This window comes from Apodemus sylvaticus, chromosome 4 (assembly GCF_947179515.1).
Source record: "Apodemus sylvaticus chromosome 4, mApoSyl1.1, whole genome shotgun sequence".
Taxonomy (NCBI): domain Eukaryota; kingdom Metazoa; phylum Chordata; class Mammalia; order Rodentia; family Muridae; genus Apodemus; species Apodemus sylvaticus.
This window is the reverse complement of record NC_067475.1, coordinates 78,005,775-78,023,980: the sequence shown is the minus strand read 5'-3', so window position 1 is coordinate 78,023,980 and position 18,206 is coordinate 78,005,775. Positions and strand designations below refer to the sequence as shown.

At 50.2% G+C, this 18,206-nt stretch overlaps 1 protein-coding gene across 1 annotated transcript in view; it reads left to right on the top strand.

Moving 5' to 3' along the window:
* The window catches only part of Kcnn3 (potassium calcium-activated channel subfamily N member 3), a 149,382-nt gene that overhangs the window by 114,004 nt on the left and 17,172 nt on the right, over positions 1 to 18,206 (top strand). Inside the window, exon 4 of the mRNA XM_052180010.1 lies at positions 13,656 to 13,797. Within this exon, the coding sequence (XP_052035970.1) occupies positions 13,656 to 13,797 (142 nt within the window). The remainder of the gene's footprint in view (positions 1 to 13,655; positions 13,798 to 18,206) is intronic.

Genomic DNA, 18,206 nt, shown 5'->3' with positions numbered 1-18,206 from the left:
CACAAACACACACCCTTGCTATTACCTGGAGGCAGGGGCACTGCTAGGCCAGGGCTGCTGCAGCCAGGGTCAGAGGCTGCCCCCATGCCTTGTCCTGCCTACTGTGGCTGCTGTGTCTGGGCTGGGAACAGAGGTCAGGTTCCAGCCTTCTTCTCCTTTCTGTTCCTGGGGGAACCAGCTTGGTCCGTTATCATCTGGGGTATTTTTCGTTGCCCTCCTGTAAATGAAGGCAGCAGCCCTCTAGCTCTGTTCACTTGGCCTGCCTGCCTGTGCCAGGGCTCTGTCACTCAATGGGTTGTCCCCTGTCTCCTTCCATCCGTTCACTTAGCAAGCATTGGCTGGGTAGCAGGGATGCATGGGTGAGGGTGTGTGGCAAATAGGAACAGCAATGACAAGGCCACAGACACATCATGTCGGGCTCTGTGTCACAGGGGTGCTGGGGAGGGGGTGTCCCAGGACAGGAAGCTGGGCATGGTAAGAGCACCAAGGATGCAGGTGGGACCAGGGTGACCTGGAGTCTTACCAGGTCGCTGACATATGAGCAAGGACTACTGTAGGCTGGGGGCGGGGCTCTGAGCATCCATCAGCAGCAAGGAGGAAAGCTGGGGTTGGGAATAAACCAGGCTGCTGAGTTGCTGAGTGAATTCCAGAGGAGGAAGGTGGGGAAAGGAGCTCACAGAGGCCATGGGTCTTCAGGGAGAGTCTTTAGGCATGTGGAAGTGCTGGCTTTTGCTCTGAAGGACCCAGCAATGTCTGCCGTGCTCTTTGATGGGCCATTCCCTTGCTGCATTGACACTATGGTGGCCCAAGGTGTGGCTGTGCAGCGGAAACAGAGAAGCCACATTAGTCAGCACCTCCATGGGTCTTGTGACAGGACAAGGGAGGCCTGAGCACTCACGTCCTGGAACTCCTGTTAAGGCAAAGCTGACAAGATTTGATGGAGCCAGAGAAGGGGCAGCGGGCCACGCAGAAGGTGGAGCCGGGCGTTTCCTGAACATCACTGACGCCTGCTTTCCTTCCCTGTCGGTGCCACTGTCCTTGCCACTAGGGCAGAGCCCCAGGTGGGAGGCTCTTCCGGAGGCAATCACATGCCTCTATCTGTGTCACGCACAGAAGGCTGACAGCTCTTCCACACTCTGGTAAGATAGGGCTGGAGTGATTAGACCTGATTCCCTGAAGACAGGACTGGGACAGGATTTGTCCAAGGTCACAAAGCCATTAAGGTGTGAAGGACAGTCTTTGGGTGTTTCTCCAGTTCTGCTGAAACAAGTCTCACCCAAGAGACTGTCGTGGCAGGACAGCGAACAGTGCTTAGCTAGCCCCGTGCCAGACTCTGTTCTCATTCACTGAATAGGAACTCCTTTTACAGGAGTAAAAGGAGACACAGGAAAACTGGGGATGGAGTACTGCATGTACTGTGGGGGATGGACCGAGAATCTGTGCTCTAGTCCCAGAGCCTGTGTTTCACACTGACACCAAACAGCAGCACAGAGCCAGAGCAACAGCTGGATAATGAGAACGCTGTGTGGTGTGGGCCAGAGCAACAGCTGGATGGATAGTGGGGCTGCTGTGTGGTGTGGGAGTCAAGGAAGAGCTCCGGCCACTGGAGGGGTTGAGCTGGGTCTGAAAGGATCAGTTAGAGGGGATCAGTGGAGACCAAGGTAGACATGGTAGGATGAAGGGGACATGTGCACAAGGCAAACTTGGGACACCAAGGAATCCGGGCAAGAGGCAAGAGCAAGGTCAAAACAGGGAAGGAGGACAGCAGGCTACTGAAGATGCCAAGGGGCAGGACGATCTGAGGGGAGCAGGGCAGTGGGGTCTGAGGCTACCACCAAGCCAGACGCAGGCTGTGAGCTCTTCCCTGGAGACCTGAGCAGGAGGACTCCAGGCTCAGCGGCGTGCTCGACTGTGGGAATCTGAGTATGAACTCCAAGTTGAGGCCAATCATCCATTTGGAGGGAGTTCTGCGGAAGGACTGGCTTGAGCTGTGCGACATTCCAACAAACAAACCAGCCCCAGGACAAATGACCGCAGCCATCGCCTCACTGGATTCCATATGGAAAGACTCCTGAAGAGAGAGTCTACTTTCCACGAGTGTCCAAACTCATTCGGAGACAAGAGGAAGAAGTGTGTGCTCTTCACTTGGGCTTCGCTCCCATCACCCTGTTCTGGAACAGGTCACAGCCAGTGTCAGGAAGCTGAGTTCTTATTAATAGTGAAGATCGACTCCAAGCTCAAGGGATTTGGCAGCCAATTTGAGAAAAGTCAGTGGCTGAAGACAACGGCTGGAATCCTAGCACGCTTCACTGGGCAACTCCAGTTTGTGTTTCTTTCAGGATGTCACGGGAGCAGCAGGGGGAGCCATATTCGTGCCACAGACGTTTAGTGAGCACCTACTACATGATAGGTCTGGAGGTGGTACCCAGAAAAGGCTACAAAGAGAACTGTTATGTAACTGTAGGGTTAATAGGCCAATGGAACAGTATGAAGAACTCAGAAATAGAACCACTTCCACATGGAGGAAGCACTGAGAGTCAGGGGGAGGAAAACCAGTTTCAGAGGAACTGCAGAAAGTCTCATGATCTTAGGGAGGGAGGGATTTCCTAAACATCACACAAAACACTAAGTGTAGTGACAATGGAGAAACACAACTTCAGAGAAATCCAACATGTCCATCAAAGACACTTTAGGGCTGGCAAGGTGCCTCAGCAGGAACAGACACTTGTCATCAAACCCGATGATCTGAGTTCCATCTCTGATCCACTTGATAAAAGGAGAGAATCTTCTTCTACAAGTTTTCCTCTGACTTCCATATTATATCATATCATATATCATATCATATCACACCATAATATGAGTCCTCTGATAAAGGAAACAAACATGTGGCTATGATCTCGAAGGATCAGCATTCCGAGGCATCTTCAGTGTGTGCCTCTGTCTCAAGATGTCTCGTGAAGTTAGGACCTTTCTCTCTTCCAGTGTTTAGGTGTCCAAGCTCATTCCCATGCTTGGTGGGGGTGGGGGTGGGGGTGGACCCTTGCTGTGGGGCCTCTCTATTGGTTTGCTTCAAGACACAATAATGAATTTCTCTTAGGAAGAGCAATGCCAGGGAGGGTAGGGGAGAGATTACTGAGACAGAAACCACAGCCCTGCCTAACTTCTGAGGAAAGCCTCCAGTGCCTCCGCTACATTGTATGCATTAGAAGCAAATTACTAGTTCATTCCATATTCAGAGAGCAGGGTTGCGAAGCTGTGTAACTACCTCAGCAGCCATTCCAAAAGCTACCAAGCACACACACTGTGAGATGAAGTTCACAGTGAAGAAAAGGAAGAGAGAAACATAAAATCCAGGATAATGATCACCCTGGGAGGCGGTGATGGAAGGCTGTGGGAATGGGTGGGGGTGAGGGCTTGGGGTTGGACCGCCTTTCTGGATACTTATTACTTTCTTTTTATGTTTTGTGTACTCGTTACTTTTTTTTTTTTTTTAATTATCCCTGCAACAAAATGTCTGGCAAAAGCAGCTTAAAGAGTGAAGGCTTTACCCTGGCTTGCAGTTTTGGGATGTAGTCCACTATGGCCAGGAAAGCATAGCTATCAGGTGTGACACCACTGAATACATTGTGTCCTTAGGCAGGATGCAGAGACACAGATGCTGGCACGCAGTTCACTTCCACCGTTTCCTATGTAGGACCCCAGCCCATGAGGCAGAGCTCTTATGTTCAAGAAGGTTAATTAAACCTCTCAGAACTCTCTCTCTCTCTCTCTCTCTCTCTCTCTCTCTCTCTCTCTCTGTCACACACACACACACACACACACACACACACACACACACACAGGTGGCTCCTTGCTGACTCTAAACCCTGTTACGTTGATGATGGAGATTAAGCATTTTACATCATAACAATTGTTACATGCATTTGTTTTTCGTCCCTGAATTTTTTGTTGTTGCTATTGTTTGCTTGTTTTGAGATGAGGTCTCTATCCCAGACTGATCTTGAACTTGCTGAGTAACTCAATTCTCGATCCTCCTGCTCCAGCTCCAGAGGGCTGGGATCTCTAGGTGTGTGCCACAGTTCAGTTATGTCAGCGCTGGTTTCAAGGCCATGGCTTTAAGCACGCTAGGTATCTTGGTTACTGTTCTATTGCTGTGAAGAGACACCATGACCAAGGCAACGTCTAAAAGATTCTAGTTAATGGGGGCTTGCTTACAGTCTCAGAAGGCTAGTCCATGCCTCTTACAGCAGGGAATGTGGCAGCAGGCAGGGGGCCATGGCAATGGACAAGTAACAGCTTAAATCTTATCAGACAGATGGGGCACAGAGAGGATGACTGTGCCTGATGCAGGCTTTTGAAACCTTAAAGCCCACCCCCCCACCCCCACCCCCGGAAACGCACCTTCCCCAATGAGGCCACACCTCCCAATCCTTCCCCTAAACCGGTCCACCAACTGAGAACCAGGCATTCAAATCTGTGGGCCTGTGGGGGCCATTCTCATCGGAACCATGACATTAAGCAAGCACTCTACCAATTGAGCCGTGTCCCCAGCACTTTGGCTTGCTTTTATGTTTCGTATGCATGGCTACAAAAGCTTTTAATATTTATTGATGATTTATCTGATTATTTTATTTTTATTTTAGTTTTTTTTTTTTTTGAGAAAATATCTTGCATGTAGCCTCTGAACTCACTACAATCCTTCTGCCTCAGACCCTAGTGTGCTGGGATTACAGATATGTGCCTCAGATCTGTCTTCCTGCAGAGACTCAAAGTCTGTACAATCCTAGCTCTCCCTGCTTATCCCTTTCTGGAGGCATCTGACTTCTGAGCTTCTGCTGATGAGCCCAGCGTTTTCCTCCAGGTCCCTAAAACCTATGCTTGGATGGTGCGCTTCTGGGGGCTTTGGTTTCAAGTATTGCCTGTTCACTTCCTGTCGAAAGGTGAAATCTAGCTCCCTGCCTTCCCCTCAGCTCTTCCTGTCCCCAGTTTTTCTTTTTCTTTTCTTTTCTTTTTTTTTTTTTAATAATTACACTATATTATTTTGGTTAAATAAAAAAAAAAATCAATGTTTACGTTACTTAATCAAGACTAATTTAACTCTATTCATAGTTGGATCCCATAGTAAAATTCGATCATTTTCCTTCTTCTGCAGAGCCTTTCATCTTCTCTAGAGTTGCTAATTATCACTTTTCTTCATTTGCTTAGATTTCTGCGTACTTATCACTTGTTAACTCCAACTCTGCCATTTGTCTGAGCCGCTTGTCAGAAGTTCAGGCCTCTCATGAGACTGGCACCAGAGCCTCTCATCTTCAGACTGGTGCACTGGACTTTTCTCTTCTGTAGGACAGGGTTCCCAAGCCCTGGTCTTTTCTCCTGGGCTTTAGAGAACCTAATCTCACTGTGCTGGCTAGTTTTATGTCAACCTGACACAACTAAAGTATCTTAATTAAGAAAACACCTCCGTAAGATCTGGCTGTAGGGCATTTTCTTAGTTAGTGATCGCTGGGAAGGGCCCAGCCTGTGGGGTGTTTCTACCTCTGGGCTGGTGGTCTTGGGAGAGAAGGCTGAGCCAGCCATGATGAGCAAACCAGTAAACAGCCCTCCTCCGTGGCCTCTGCATCAGCTCCTGCCTCCCGGTTCCTGCCCTTCTGAGTTTCTGCCCTCACTGCTTTTGATGCTGAACTGTTCTATGAAACTGTGAGTGAAACAAGCCCTTTGCTCCCAAGCGCTTTAGGTCATGGTGTTTCATCGCAGCAATAGTAGCCTAACTAAGACAACTCACTATGGTGCCCCGAGGAAAACAAAGCTTCTAGACCAGTGGTTCCGCACCTTCCCAATGCCGTGACCCTTTCATACAGTTCCTTATGTTGTGGTGACCTCCAACCATTAAAACTATTTTGTTGCTACTTCATAACTGTAATTTTGCTACTGCTATGAACTGTAATATAAATATCTGATTTGCAAGATATTTGATATGAGACCCCCCCCCCCCAAAAGGGTCTCAGCCCACAGGTGGGGACCTGCTACTCTAGAGTCTTGTAAATGGGGAAAAGCCCTTTACTCTGTCTCTTTCAGACTCAACTAATGCTTCGGGGCTGCCTTTGTTACATTTCCGCTGCTGTAATAGACACTATGAGGCAGGAAACTTACAGAAGGCAGGGTTCATCGGGCTTACGGTTTCAGAGGATCCCTGATCGTATGGCAGGGAGAACAGCAGTAGCAGCAGCAGCAGCAGCAGCAGCAGCAGGCACTGGAGCAGTGGTTGAGCTTGAGACACAATCATTGGCAGAGAGTGCTAACTAGGAAAGAACCTTTGAAACCTTAAACCTCACCCCCTAGTGACACACCTCCAACAAGGCCGCACTTCTTGTCTTAGTTAGGGTTTCCATCACTGTGATGAAATGCTGTGACCAAGCATCTTGGGAAAGAAAGGGTTTATTTGGTTTCCACTTCCACACCACTGTTCATCAGTGAAGGAAGTCAGGAGAGGAACCCAAACAAGGCAGAATCCTGGAGGCAGGAGCTGGTGCAGCGGCTGTGGACGTCCCTGTGCTTGTGCCTCTGCCCCGCGGCCTGGCTGGCCATGTACTGGTGGGCAGTGGCCCAACCTGTTTTAATCTTGTAGAGATTCTAACTCTGAACTCCACAGTCTCTCCACCCAGCTTGCTAGGTTCCCACTGGAGAGTTCTCACCACGCCAACCAAGTGCTTCACATTCCCCACGGCCTTTGTGGAGCACCTCAGGCAAACCCACGCTTGGTTGCCGTTCCTTTCTCTCTTGAACCCAGAAGAGCCAATGTGTGAAGGAAAATGTGACACAAACTTAGTTCAGAAACAATGGTACCTCAATCTCTGGGTGCCACAATTAAAACCTAATCTTGTAAGCCTTATTAAAGTCTGATCCCTCTGGTGGTAGATCCACCATGATACTAAGAAACTCTAGCAGCTACATCTACCCCTCTGCTGTCCAGGTTACAAAGAGCCCTAACTCTCTCTGCTTCCTCTCTTCCTCCATCCGATCCAGAACCCAGAAGTCCCGCCCACTTGGCCAGCGATTGGCTCCTTTATTCATTAAGGGATTGGTTCGCAAGAACTACAGCCCATCCACGACAGAGGGGTGCTTCTTACTGACTTGTTCCACATGGATTGTTTAATCTGCCTTCTTATTGACCTAGGATCACCAGCCTGGGGATGGCCACACCCACAATGGGCTGGGCACTTCCACATCAATCACTAATTATGAAAATGTCCCACAGGCTTGATTACAGTCCAATCTTATGGAAGCATTTTCTCAATTGAAGCTTCCTCCTATCTGATAACTCCACCTTGCATCAGACAAGATGGTTGACAGAAAAACCATCCAGGGCACTTCCTAATCCTTCCCAAACAGTTCCACCAACTACGGACAAGTCTTCAAATATCTGAGCCCATGGGGGAACACTCTCACTCAAACCATCACAGATGGTCTCTCTTGACCAGAACTCTGATTTGGAAATTGTTTTCCTTTTGACTTCCTTTTAGACTTTTTTTTATGTGTATGAATGTTTTGCCTGCATGCATGTATATGCATCATGTGACACCAGTGGAAGCCAGAAGAGGGTCATTGATTGGCTTCCCTGGAACTGGAGTTAAAATGCCTGTGAGCCACCATATGGGTTTTTTGGAACCGAACCTGGTGTCTAGGCACAACAAGTGTGCCTAACCACTGAGCCATCCCTCCAGCCTCATTTTCCTTTAGACTTTTGACAGATGTATCCCATGACCGTCTAAGTTCCACGGTTTCTGAGGGAAGCCAAAAGTCATAATCAGTGATGTCTCTGTTTGACTTTCACTCCCTTCCCTCCTACTCTCTCCTGGTCAATGGAGCCCCGCAGCCCTCTCTGCTCCTCGGTGGTGGCACTGAGATTCTACATAGCCACATGCCTTGCTGTGAGCCAGTTGCTGTCCACTGTGCCAGGTGCTTTGGTAGAAACTGTGCTCTTCCTTTCTGGGGAGTTTTGGGGATGACTCCTTCAATGCCGGCCTCCCCAGCCCCGCCCCACCAGATCTCCCCCTGGAGCTGTTACCTGCATCAGTAGACAGATTTACCAGCTTCCTCCTACTTCACGGTTCTTTTTGCTCTTTCAGGTTTTGGCCATTTGGGAGACCTGCTTGATTTCTGTTCCCACTCATCTCTGGACTTTCCCCCGCACACTGTCCTTTCTTTTTTCTTTATTGAAAATAGACTCTTCTGTCATATAGTACATCCTGGCCACAGGTTCCCTCCCTCCATTCTTGCTTCATAGGTGCAATGCCTTATTTTCTCTCCCTTGCAGTGTTAATTATAGGTTCCCTCCCCACTCCCACGCCTGACTAGCCCTGCCCAATAGTTCTTTTCTGTGAATGATCTGTTTGACTGATCCCCATTCCTTTTCTTTTGCTTTAAGTGACTAATTTGGTCTGTCTTTGCATGTTTGAGGCCTTCTTCAGATGTCTAGGTTCCTGATTGCTTGCTTATTTCTAGAAGTAAGGGACTGCAAGCCTAGTTGTAAGAGATTTGCAGAGCAAAGGCAGGCGTGTGTGTGTGTGTGTGTGTGTGTGTGTATGTAATGAGACACCTCTCCAGCCACACTCCTTCTTAGCTCTTATTTATTTTGTGATATTAATTAGGAGAGGGATGGGGGAGGGGAGCCATGGTCCACCGTGAAGGGGGAAATTAACAATTATAATAAATGTTCTTGAAAGAAAAACTTCATCTTTTCTTCCTCAGCCCTTAACGAAAAACACGAAGCTACTTCCTCCCCAAAATTCTCTATTGCAAAAAATAGCCTGAGATTAGTACGTGGATGTGTGACATGTGTACGCCACCTAAAACTGTGACTAGGCTTCCGGTTGCTCTCCTCCCCCAGCCCTGAATCACCAGCCGAGTGCTCGCTTGCTTGCTCGCTCGCGCACGTCACTTCCTGCTGGTGAGTTGCAAGTGGGGCTCATCTCCATCGTGGCCCTCCTGCCACAGCAGAGCAGCGGCCCCAGCAGCAGGGCCAGGGCAGTCAATGTCAGCCTCTCTCTGCCACCCCACGAGAGGAGGGGGCGGCCACTGGCGCTTGGTGAGGGGTAGCTTCCTCAGGATCTGTGTTTCCTCTCCTTCTCACACAGTGAGATGTTTTGTTTATATATGTATATGTATATATATATTAAAGGAAAAATTTGATTTTTAAAACTTTTATTTTGTTTTTTTTTTAGAGAGAGAGTGAATAAAAGAAATCCACAAGAATATTTTTGAAAAATGATAGAAAAAAAAGCAGTTTCATATCATCTTTTAATATCTTGTTTGTTTGCTTGCTTGTTTTGTTTTGCTTTGTTTTTGAGACAAAAGTTACTATGTAGACCAGGCTAGCCTCCAACTCACAGAGATCTATCTGTCTGCCTCTGCATTCTAAGTGCTGAGATTAAAGTCCTGTATGTAATCCCCCTTTAATATCTAATCTCTGCACCCCAGAACTCACACGAGTGCCAGTTGTTTTGTTTTGCTTTGTTTTTGAGACAAAAGTTACTATGTAGACCAGGCTAGCCTCCAACTCACAGAGATCTATCTGTCTGCCTCTGCATTCTAAGTGCTGAGATTAAAGTCCTGTATGTAATCCCCCTTTAATATCTAATCTCTGCACCCCAGAACTCACACGAGTGCCAGTTGGATGGTGTGACGCTGAGGCCAGGCAGCTGCTCAAGAACACCACTGTAAGCTGCAAGGTTTGCCAGGAAAGGCCTGTGGGTGCTGCAGGCACCGCAAAGCAGCAGTGTGCACATTACTGAACTGCCACATTCTCATCTCGGTCAGGCGACTGCCATTCAAGTCACCCCATGCCTGCTCCAGGTGCACCAGCAAACATACTGCCTGTCAGGGGCCTGACCTCTGCAGGGGCCTGACCTCTGTGGGGCCTGACCTCTGTGGGGCCTGACCTCTGTGGGGCCTGACCTCTGCGGAGCCTGACCTCTGCAGGGCTGATATCTGCGGGGCCTGACCTCTGGGGGGCCTGACCTCTGCGGAGCCTGACCTCTGCGGGGCCTGACCTCTGCAGGGGCCTGACCTCTGCGGGGCCTGACCTCTGCGGGGCCTGACCTCTGCGGGGCCTGACCTCTGCGGGGCCTGACCTCTGCGGGGCCTGACCTCTGCAGGTGTGTGGGCAGTCACATCAGGCTCAGGTGCCGAGCTTCTTGTCAGTGGCCTTGGAGCGGATTCTTCTGTTCCTAGGCCAAGCACTTCAGCCTAAACTTAATGACAGTCCTGTGAATGCCTCGCTATGCCCCTGTTGGGACTTTCCTCTGGTATGCTAAATCCTACCTTTTCTTTCTCTGCTCTTTCCCGTACAGTCACTGCTGATATGTGCCGAGTACTTATTCTGAGCTACAGATTTGCACTGTGCTGCTGTTGCTTGTTTTTTTATCTTCCCATTAGCAAATAGGGAAACTGAGTCACAGAGGGATTTTTTGTTTTACATTACTTGTTCACAGCCATGGAGTACAGTACAGCTGACATTAGACCACACCCAGATGTTGCTCATCCCTCCTGGCTGAGTCTCAGTGTTCTCAGACCTGACTCGAGCTTCGTCTCCAGAAAATTCTCTCCCTGACTAGTCACATTGGCAGTGTGCTACTGGCTGTGCCCCTGCAACGTTTGCTTCTGTGCTCCCAGCACATTGTGCAGGCTCTGTCAGTCTGTCTGTCCTTCCCACTACCACCGAGGCTCGCTAAGCCCCCAATTTCAGAGTCTAGCTTTGTAGTCTAGATCCGGGGAGCCAGAGCTTGCGTCTCCTCCCAACAGCCAGAAAGGGGCTGCAGACCAAGGACTGGTAAGCGGGACAGTGGACAGATACCTATCAGAACTGGGGCAAGGGGAAAGGGTGGCACAGTGAGGCAGGGGCAGGCTCTGTCCTGGAGGGAACAGCGGGATGCTAAGCCTCAACCTCTCCAGGATGGCCAGGGGAACAGAGCAGGCCAGCCTGGGCACATGAGTCTGGAAGAAGTGGCCAGCCAGGCTCCTAGTATGACTGGGAATTGGAGGGAGCCTCTTTTAAAACAGGGATGGCTGGGCGATTAAAGCTATCTTCAACTGTCCCCAGAAGTTCCAGGTGCCCAGGCCCTTGTGCGGGCAGCAGTGAAAGCCACCGCAAGCCTTTGATGATTTGGAACTGGCCTTGAGGGCAGTAGGCGGTGGCAGCCGTCTTGCTTCCAGTTCTGCACTCTGCAGACTTGGCTTCCTTGCTGCTGTGCGCCATCTTTTCAAGCATCCTGCTCATACTTCCTCCACCAGGGACCCAGAATTGGCCTCCAAGCCATCTCGTGCCAAATACAAACTACCCATAGAACCCCAGGCCCTCCACCCTCCTCTGAGCAGTGTCTACCAAGCCATGTGTCTACTGCAGAAGCCCAGGTGACCACCTTCCATGGACACTTTCTCTCTGGGACACATGCCAGGCCCTTCTGTTTCTCTGCTGTCCGGTGGGGCAGCAGAAGTCGCGGGCTTTGCATCAGTTACTTCCTGTGTATCACTGCGTCTCTGTGCTTCTAGCTGTTTACCCATCAGGACTTCAGAGGGTGCCATGGGAAAAGTGTTTCTGTCCAGAGCAGCAGCCGCAGCCATACAGCAGGTGCTCAATACATGGAACCCTTTGTACTGCCTTGTGTTCCTCAACTACCTGCTTCCCTGTGACGAGCAGCGTTTCTGCTTCCTGCAGGGCCATCTCCAGATGTGCGTGTACTTCTACACAAGTGCATTGACACTTGTGCTTGCAGATACCCCTGCACACCTCACTAGGAAGATGGGGATGGGGGTACTAGGAAGCTGGATGATCACGGGGTACCAGTCTCGGTCCATGGAGAGTGCAGCTCGGTATAGCTAGGACTCAGCCCTTACCAGCTCTTGAATCTGCACGCCATGTGTATTAACAAGTGTCAGCCTCCTTGGCCACAACATTGCCAAAGAGCTGCCCTTTCTTCTCAAACAGGCTAGCTTTATCTCCCTGCCCGGCTCTGTTCCCCCACACAGTGGGCCTGAGTAGCTAGCGGGAAGGCTTATCAGGAGTAGGAGTGTACTGTGTGCCACTCATGCTGGTCCAGTAAAGTGACCCTTTGAGAAAGGACCTTCCTTCTTTGCCATCCCCGCTCCCCTGCAGGCTGAGTTTGAGCTCCTAAGCCTGCCTGGAGAACTGCAGCCCTGCCCCCACCTCAGTCCACAGCACTACTGCTATAGGGCACCACAGACGGTAACTTACGGAGAAGAAAAGGCTAGTCCCGATGGTTTTGGATACTAGCATGCCTGTTATCAAGGTATTATCGAAATGCCAATAACTTTAGTGTCTGGGAAGGCACCTGGTTGACACTTCCCAGAGGGAAGGAAGCTATGTCCTCACATCTAGAAGACACAAGAGTAAAGCCAGAAGACTGGTACACAAAAACTCTTCAGGTGAAGGGGCACAGGCTGTAATCCTGTCACTTGTGGGATGGAAGAAGAAGGTCAGAACTACATGGCACATGAGACTCTGTCTTAAAAAAAAAAAGAAATACATAAATAATATAATATAATATAATAATATAATACAGCATAACATAAGATAATATGATATAATATTCCTAATTCATTCATGAGAGAAGATGCCACGGCCAATAATCTCTAAACAGCCATCTCCCATCATCTTGGGGACATCTGCTTTTGAGGAGGGACTACATTTGAACAACAGCAGACACGTTCAAGCTGAGTGTGACAGTTCTTGCCTTTAATTCCAGCACTCAAGGAGGCAGAGGCAGGAGGATCTCTGTGAATTCAAGGTCAGCCTGATCTCCATAGCACATTCCAGGCCAGTCAGAGCTACTTAGTGAGACCAGTTCCAGAAAAAAGGAGGCACCTGCCAGTGTCTCCCCTACAGAGAGAGCCTTCTGCAAATGTCCTTACATGCTCAGAGCAGAACCCCGGGGCCAGGGTCTCTGGAGGAAAGGAAGGGAATATGGGCTCCAGGCAGAGGACATGATATGGTATTTCTACCTCTGTCCTACCACAAATATTTGTCTGGGTTAGAAGGAGGCTGAACCTTTGTGAACATGCCAGAGACCCCCCACCACCACCTGTGGACTTCAAGAGAGACCCAAGTCACAATGGTTTCCCTCTACATATGCAGGAGATACCAGTCTTGGGACCCGTCACTGTCTTAAAGTCATTGTGTTCAGTGTGTGTGTGTGTGTGTGTGTGTGTGTGTGTGTGTGTGTGTGAGAGAGAGAGAGAGAGAGAGAGAGAGAGAGAGAGAGAGAGAGAGAGAGAGAGAGAGAGATCTTCTCTGGGAGTCTGTGATTTCAGATTAATCATATAGAAGGTCAGTTTAGAAAGAAATTTGGAATATTATTCATGCATGATCTCAACTGAAGCTGTCCTACCAACAGTAAAAGAAAGTCTACAATATATCGCAGATCGTGCCAGAACATTTTTGCCTTTGGGACTCAGCGGCTGCAGGCATCGAGACCTGGACAGGTTCTGATGCAGCGTTTTCAGGAGCCTAAAGGGAGATGTCTCAAAGTCAGCTGTGTCTTCCTCAGCAAATATCCCACCCCGCCCCTGTAGACTGTCTTCCACGCCTCTGCTCTGAGGACTAGGGGTTTCCCAGACTGAGTCCTGTCTTCCCTCGGCAGGTACCATGACCAGCAGGATGTGACCAGTAACTTTCTGGGTGCCATGTGGCTCATCTCCATCACGTTCCTGTCCATCGGCTATGGGGACATGGTGCCCCACACGTACTGTGGGAAAGGTGTCTGTCTTCTCACTGGCATCATGGTGAGTACCGCCTCTGCCCATGCCCCTGCCTGCCCTCAGAGCACACAGGGGTCCTCTTGGAGAGGGGCCGGGGTGCTGGTCACTAGGCACTCATGCCTCTCCCCTGCAAGTCAAGAGGCAAGTGTGAGCTGTGCAAATCTGGTTTCCAGGGCTCACCCCCAAGTGAGCTGGGGCTGGCTGCCTCCCTGACCCTCTGCTCACCACCAGGGAGCGTCAGGCTTCTAATCTGCCCCGCTCCTTTCTGTGTCCCGGATCCCATAGACCTTGGAACCACTTCTGCTCAGGTTTAGCTGGAGCTCAGAAACAGAGCATTGAGCCAGCCTGAAGGGCCCTGGGTCGTGAACGGGCTTGGCTGCCGGTGTGAGTTCCGGTTTGTCCACATGGCTCTGGGCCAACTCTTGGCTTTCCCGGCTTTGCCTTCCACACTTGCACATCGGCTAGCTGGCTTTGGGTGATAAATGCTTCCCAGCGTGTGTATCTGATAAGACCAGCAGGTCTCCAGGCACCCAGCACCGGCTTCTACTTCTTCCCGTCCTCAGCCAAGTGCCTCAGACTCCAGGGAGCTCTGGGACATGTCCCTGCCTTTTGCTGGGTCACGTGCAGCATGTGGGAGGGAGGTGGTGACTGTCCCCTCACTGTGGCCCCTGGACCAGTCACTCAGCTGTCACCTGTGGAGCCTGCAATCTCTTGGGTAAAGTGTAGCTAGACACCGACTGGCCTCCACACTGCCTGTGGACCCCAAGAAAAACTGACGTGAACATTTTGGGTAAACAGTGAGAACTGTATTCAGACTAGCTCCACTTTTGAAGCAATCGGGATTGGGGATACTTTAGGAGCAGGCTAGGGAGAGTCCACTATGATGTCCTACGTGGAGTCTTTGAATTGAAGCCAGACTTCCTTCTTTCAGCCCAGGGAGACCCTCTTCTTAGAAGAGAAAAAAAATCCCGAAGAGAAGGCCACACAGCTTGGCCAGAGCCATCGAAGCTGATAGTGGGGTGACGGTGCAGATAGGGTGTTTGAGTCCTGGTTCTAGGTCTCCGTGGGTTGACGCTCAGATCTCTCAGTGCTGTCTTGCTCTGCACCCCACCCAGTTTCTGTGAGACACCCCTCCCCCTTTCAGGACTCCATTCTCACTGCTCCCGGGAAGCAGGACAGCCTTCCTGTGAGGCGGTGACCTGTGTCTGCAGAAGGAAAGGTTCCAGCCGACCTCCATCAAGGGAAGCCGGTCAGCTACTAGGAGCAGAGACCCCAGGGTGGTGGCTGACTGACCACAGCCTCCCGTTCTTTCCAACTCCCAAGCAGGGCAGGCCCATGTGAGCAGGCATCCTTGAAACAGCCGGTAGTGACAGAGGTACAGTGCCAGGCTGGGATAAATCATGGTAAGTGTAAGGCTTTAGAACAAACACCTCCCGTCGTTCAGTAGGAGTCTGTCTGGCACAACTCCAGCAGTCACCAGGAAACCAGGCAGAGTCTTCCTATCAGAAAGGAGTTAAATGCCACCCGAAGGCTGTAGCTTTCCTCCTGAGACTCGTGGAGCGAGCTTCGGCCCACCCTGGTTTTCAGGCAAGGTTAGGAGCCTCGCTGCCAAAAGGTGCAAGAGCCTCTGTTATTTTTAAACACCAGCCATTCTCCCTCTCAGCATGGAGCTGTGCCCCGTCCAAGAAGCTGCCTGGGCCCACTGTTTGCCTGACTCCCTGGTTTCACATCTCCTGGCTTTGGCTCTCAAGCATGGCAAAAGGACAGGAGGCTCTGCTTCTCCACGGGCGGTGGTCTGTCTTGACCTCCCCAGCACCCTCTGTGGCTGCCTGGGCCCATGCTATTGCTCGTGGTTTGTGGTGAGATTCGAGTGGGCAGAGCCAGCAGGCAAGGGACCCCACACTGCCCTCCTGTAATAAAATTCGAACACAGGCTTTTCCTGGGAGCACTTGCATAAAGCCTGGCTCCAGGAATATAAGCCTTTCCCCCACAAAGGCTCCAGCATGGGACGGTCCCTTTGTTCATTGTCAGTGTCTTCACCCATATTAAATGCCACTCACTCGGGAAGCCTGGTGGCTTTTTTCTTCTTTTTTTCTTTTTCCTATTCAACACGACTCTCCAGCTGAGTCATTCCTTTCTAGGGGCTCACATTGCTAAGGCCAACCCCCCTCCCTACATGATGTATATCTCCTGATTATTATTCCAAGGGCCTTGACTAAAGGTAGGGCTTCCTGTTTGGTTACCATGGACACCACCGAGGCCAAGGCAAGGGCTGCACAGGAAGGGGAAAGAAGGATTTTGTGTGCCTGCTGCAAATGGCCTTAATCATTGTTTTCCTTTGGCAATCCAGCAACTGCATAATTATCCACCATTAGGCAAGGCATATAGCTGTCTGGACAACTTGACACTGTTGGCTTAGGCCTGGAGCACTTGAGATTCACTCATTAACACAAATCTACCTTGAGTTCCAGCACCTTCCCATGAGGAATTTTCTAGGATACTTTACATTGGAGTTACTATTCAGCACATAGAAGGAAAACGAAGCTTTTGGCTTAGCTTCTGTGGGTATCTGGGAGAGCCTCAGGGCCCCCAGAGACTTTCCGATGGTAACTTCACGTTAGTGGTTCTGTGTCCCAGATCTGAATGCACTCTGCCATCCTGATGCGGATTGCAGACAGACAGGCCTTGTAGCCGTCCAGTGAGCTTTCCCTGGCAGCGTCTCGAGAGATGCCTCTTAAGCTGGTGAAGAAGAGGTGACACAAACCGAGTGACACTGGGAACAGCGCAGATGGTCACATCTGCTTAGTGTCCCAGTCCATGCAGCTCTCTTCAAACGCCTTGGTCTCAAAGCTGCTGGTGGTATTTTGGCTGTCCCACAGAATCTACTGCAGCCCCGAGTCGACCGTAAATGTTCCTGGCTGCCCTCTTCCATGTGTCACGTTCATTTATGTTTTATCTCCTTTTATGCCTCTTTAGTTAAGAACACTTTATACTTCTTCCCCTCGGGATACTTGTTTTTCCAACATCTAAGATTTTCCAGCTGGACATTTTTCTTGGAAACGGGAAGTGGGAGGCTTGGCGTGGAGCAGTTGGGGTTCAGATTTGGGCCCAAATCTGCTGATGACTTAGACATGTTCACTCCTCTAGACACCCCTTCTCTGGTCAGTCCGTAGCCTCTGCTTACCTGTGCACCTTGAGCGGTCTGACCTTGTTGGAGGCAGGTCCTGCCCCCCTCTGTGTGAGGAGGACTTGGGTGGAATCAACTGAAGATTCCCATCAATGTCAGGGGAGTCCGCTTTTAGCATCTGAAGGCAAGAGGCTGAGTCACAGATTTCCTCCCCATTTGGACCCCACAGAAGTCAGTACAGCAGCTGCCATCTTTCCTATCCCATCCCACCCTCTCCTCAATGCCCCTCTCTCCCCCTTTGTCCGCGGCCATCACCGCTGAGCTCCCACACCACTGAGCTTCCACACCAGGACAGCATGAACTCACACGCTGCTGCCCTTAGGCGGGCTCCTGACAGACCTGTCAGAGCAAGCTGCATGAAGTCTCACCGACACGCCCGGGAGGCTAAGACAACCAAGGTCACTCTTGGAAGCAAGACATTTCTGAGGGAGCACAGCATAGTGAACATCAAACCCATAGGGTCAGGCGGGCTGGCCACTGGGAGGGGGCCTCATGGTGCGTCCTGGGATCCTCTGAAGGGGCCTCATGGTGCGTCCTGGGATCCTCTGAAGACCTCAGGCTGAGCAGTCACCTCTGACCCTGCCTCTTCATTCTTCCTTCTCATACCCAACTGTTGTTCGTTTGGTTGGGTTTTTTTTGTTGTTGTTGTTGTTTTGTTTTGTTTTTTCTTCTTATCCCTGGATTTCTCCTTCTTCTGCTTTCTGATTAGTGCTGATTAGAATATGGCCAATCTGTTTTCTATCTCATTCACCATCCCCACCCCCGCCCCCTTCTCAGTCATCCTGGAGAGGACCAGCAGCTGGGGTGTAAACTCCTCATACCATTTTCTGGGGGTTGTCGAGATGCTTGTGCCACATTCACAAAGTTGCCTCTTTATACACATTAACAGCTCTGGCATCATCGCCTGTGATCTCCCTAATGTATCCAGTCAATGAATTATCTAAAAGAAAGCAAGAGTGCAGGCTGGCAAGGTGGCACCACAGCTAAAGGCACACTGGCAAGCCTAATGTCCTGAGTTCAATTCCCAGGACCCAGAGATCCGAGGAGAGAACTGGTTTCTTCTCTGTTGTTCTCTGACCTCCATGTTCACACCCATACACACACACACACACACACACACACAGATAATTAAATTTAATAAATTTCTCATTAGGATTGTGCATGTCAACTGAATTGGGAATGGAGTGAAGACAGTAGCATCCTCAGAGGAGAATCTATGAGGGAATGTTTACATTTTTAGGTTGAA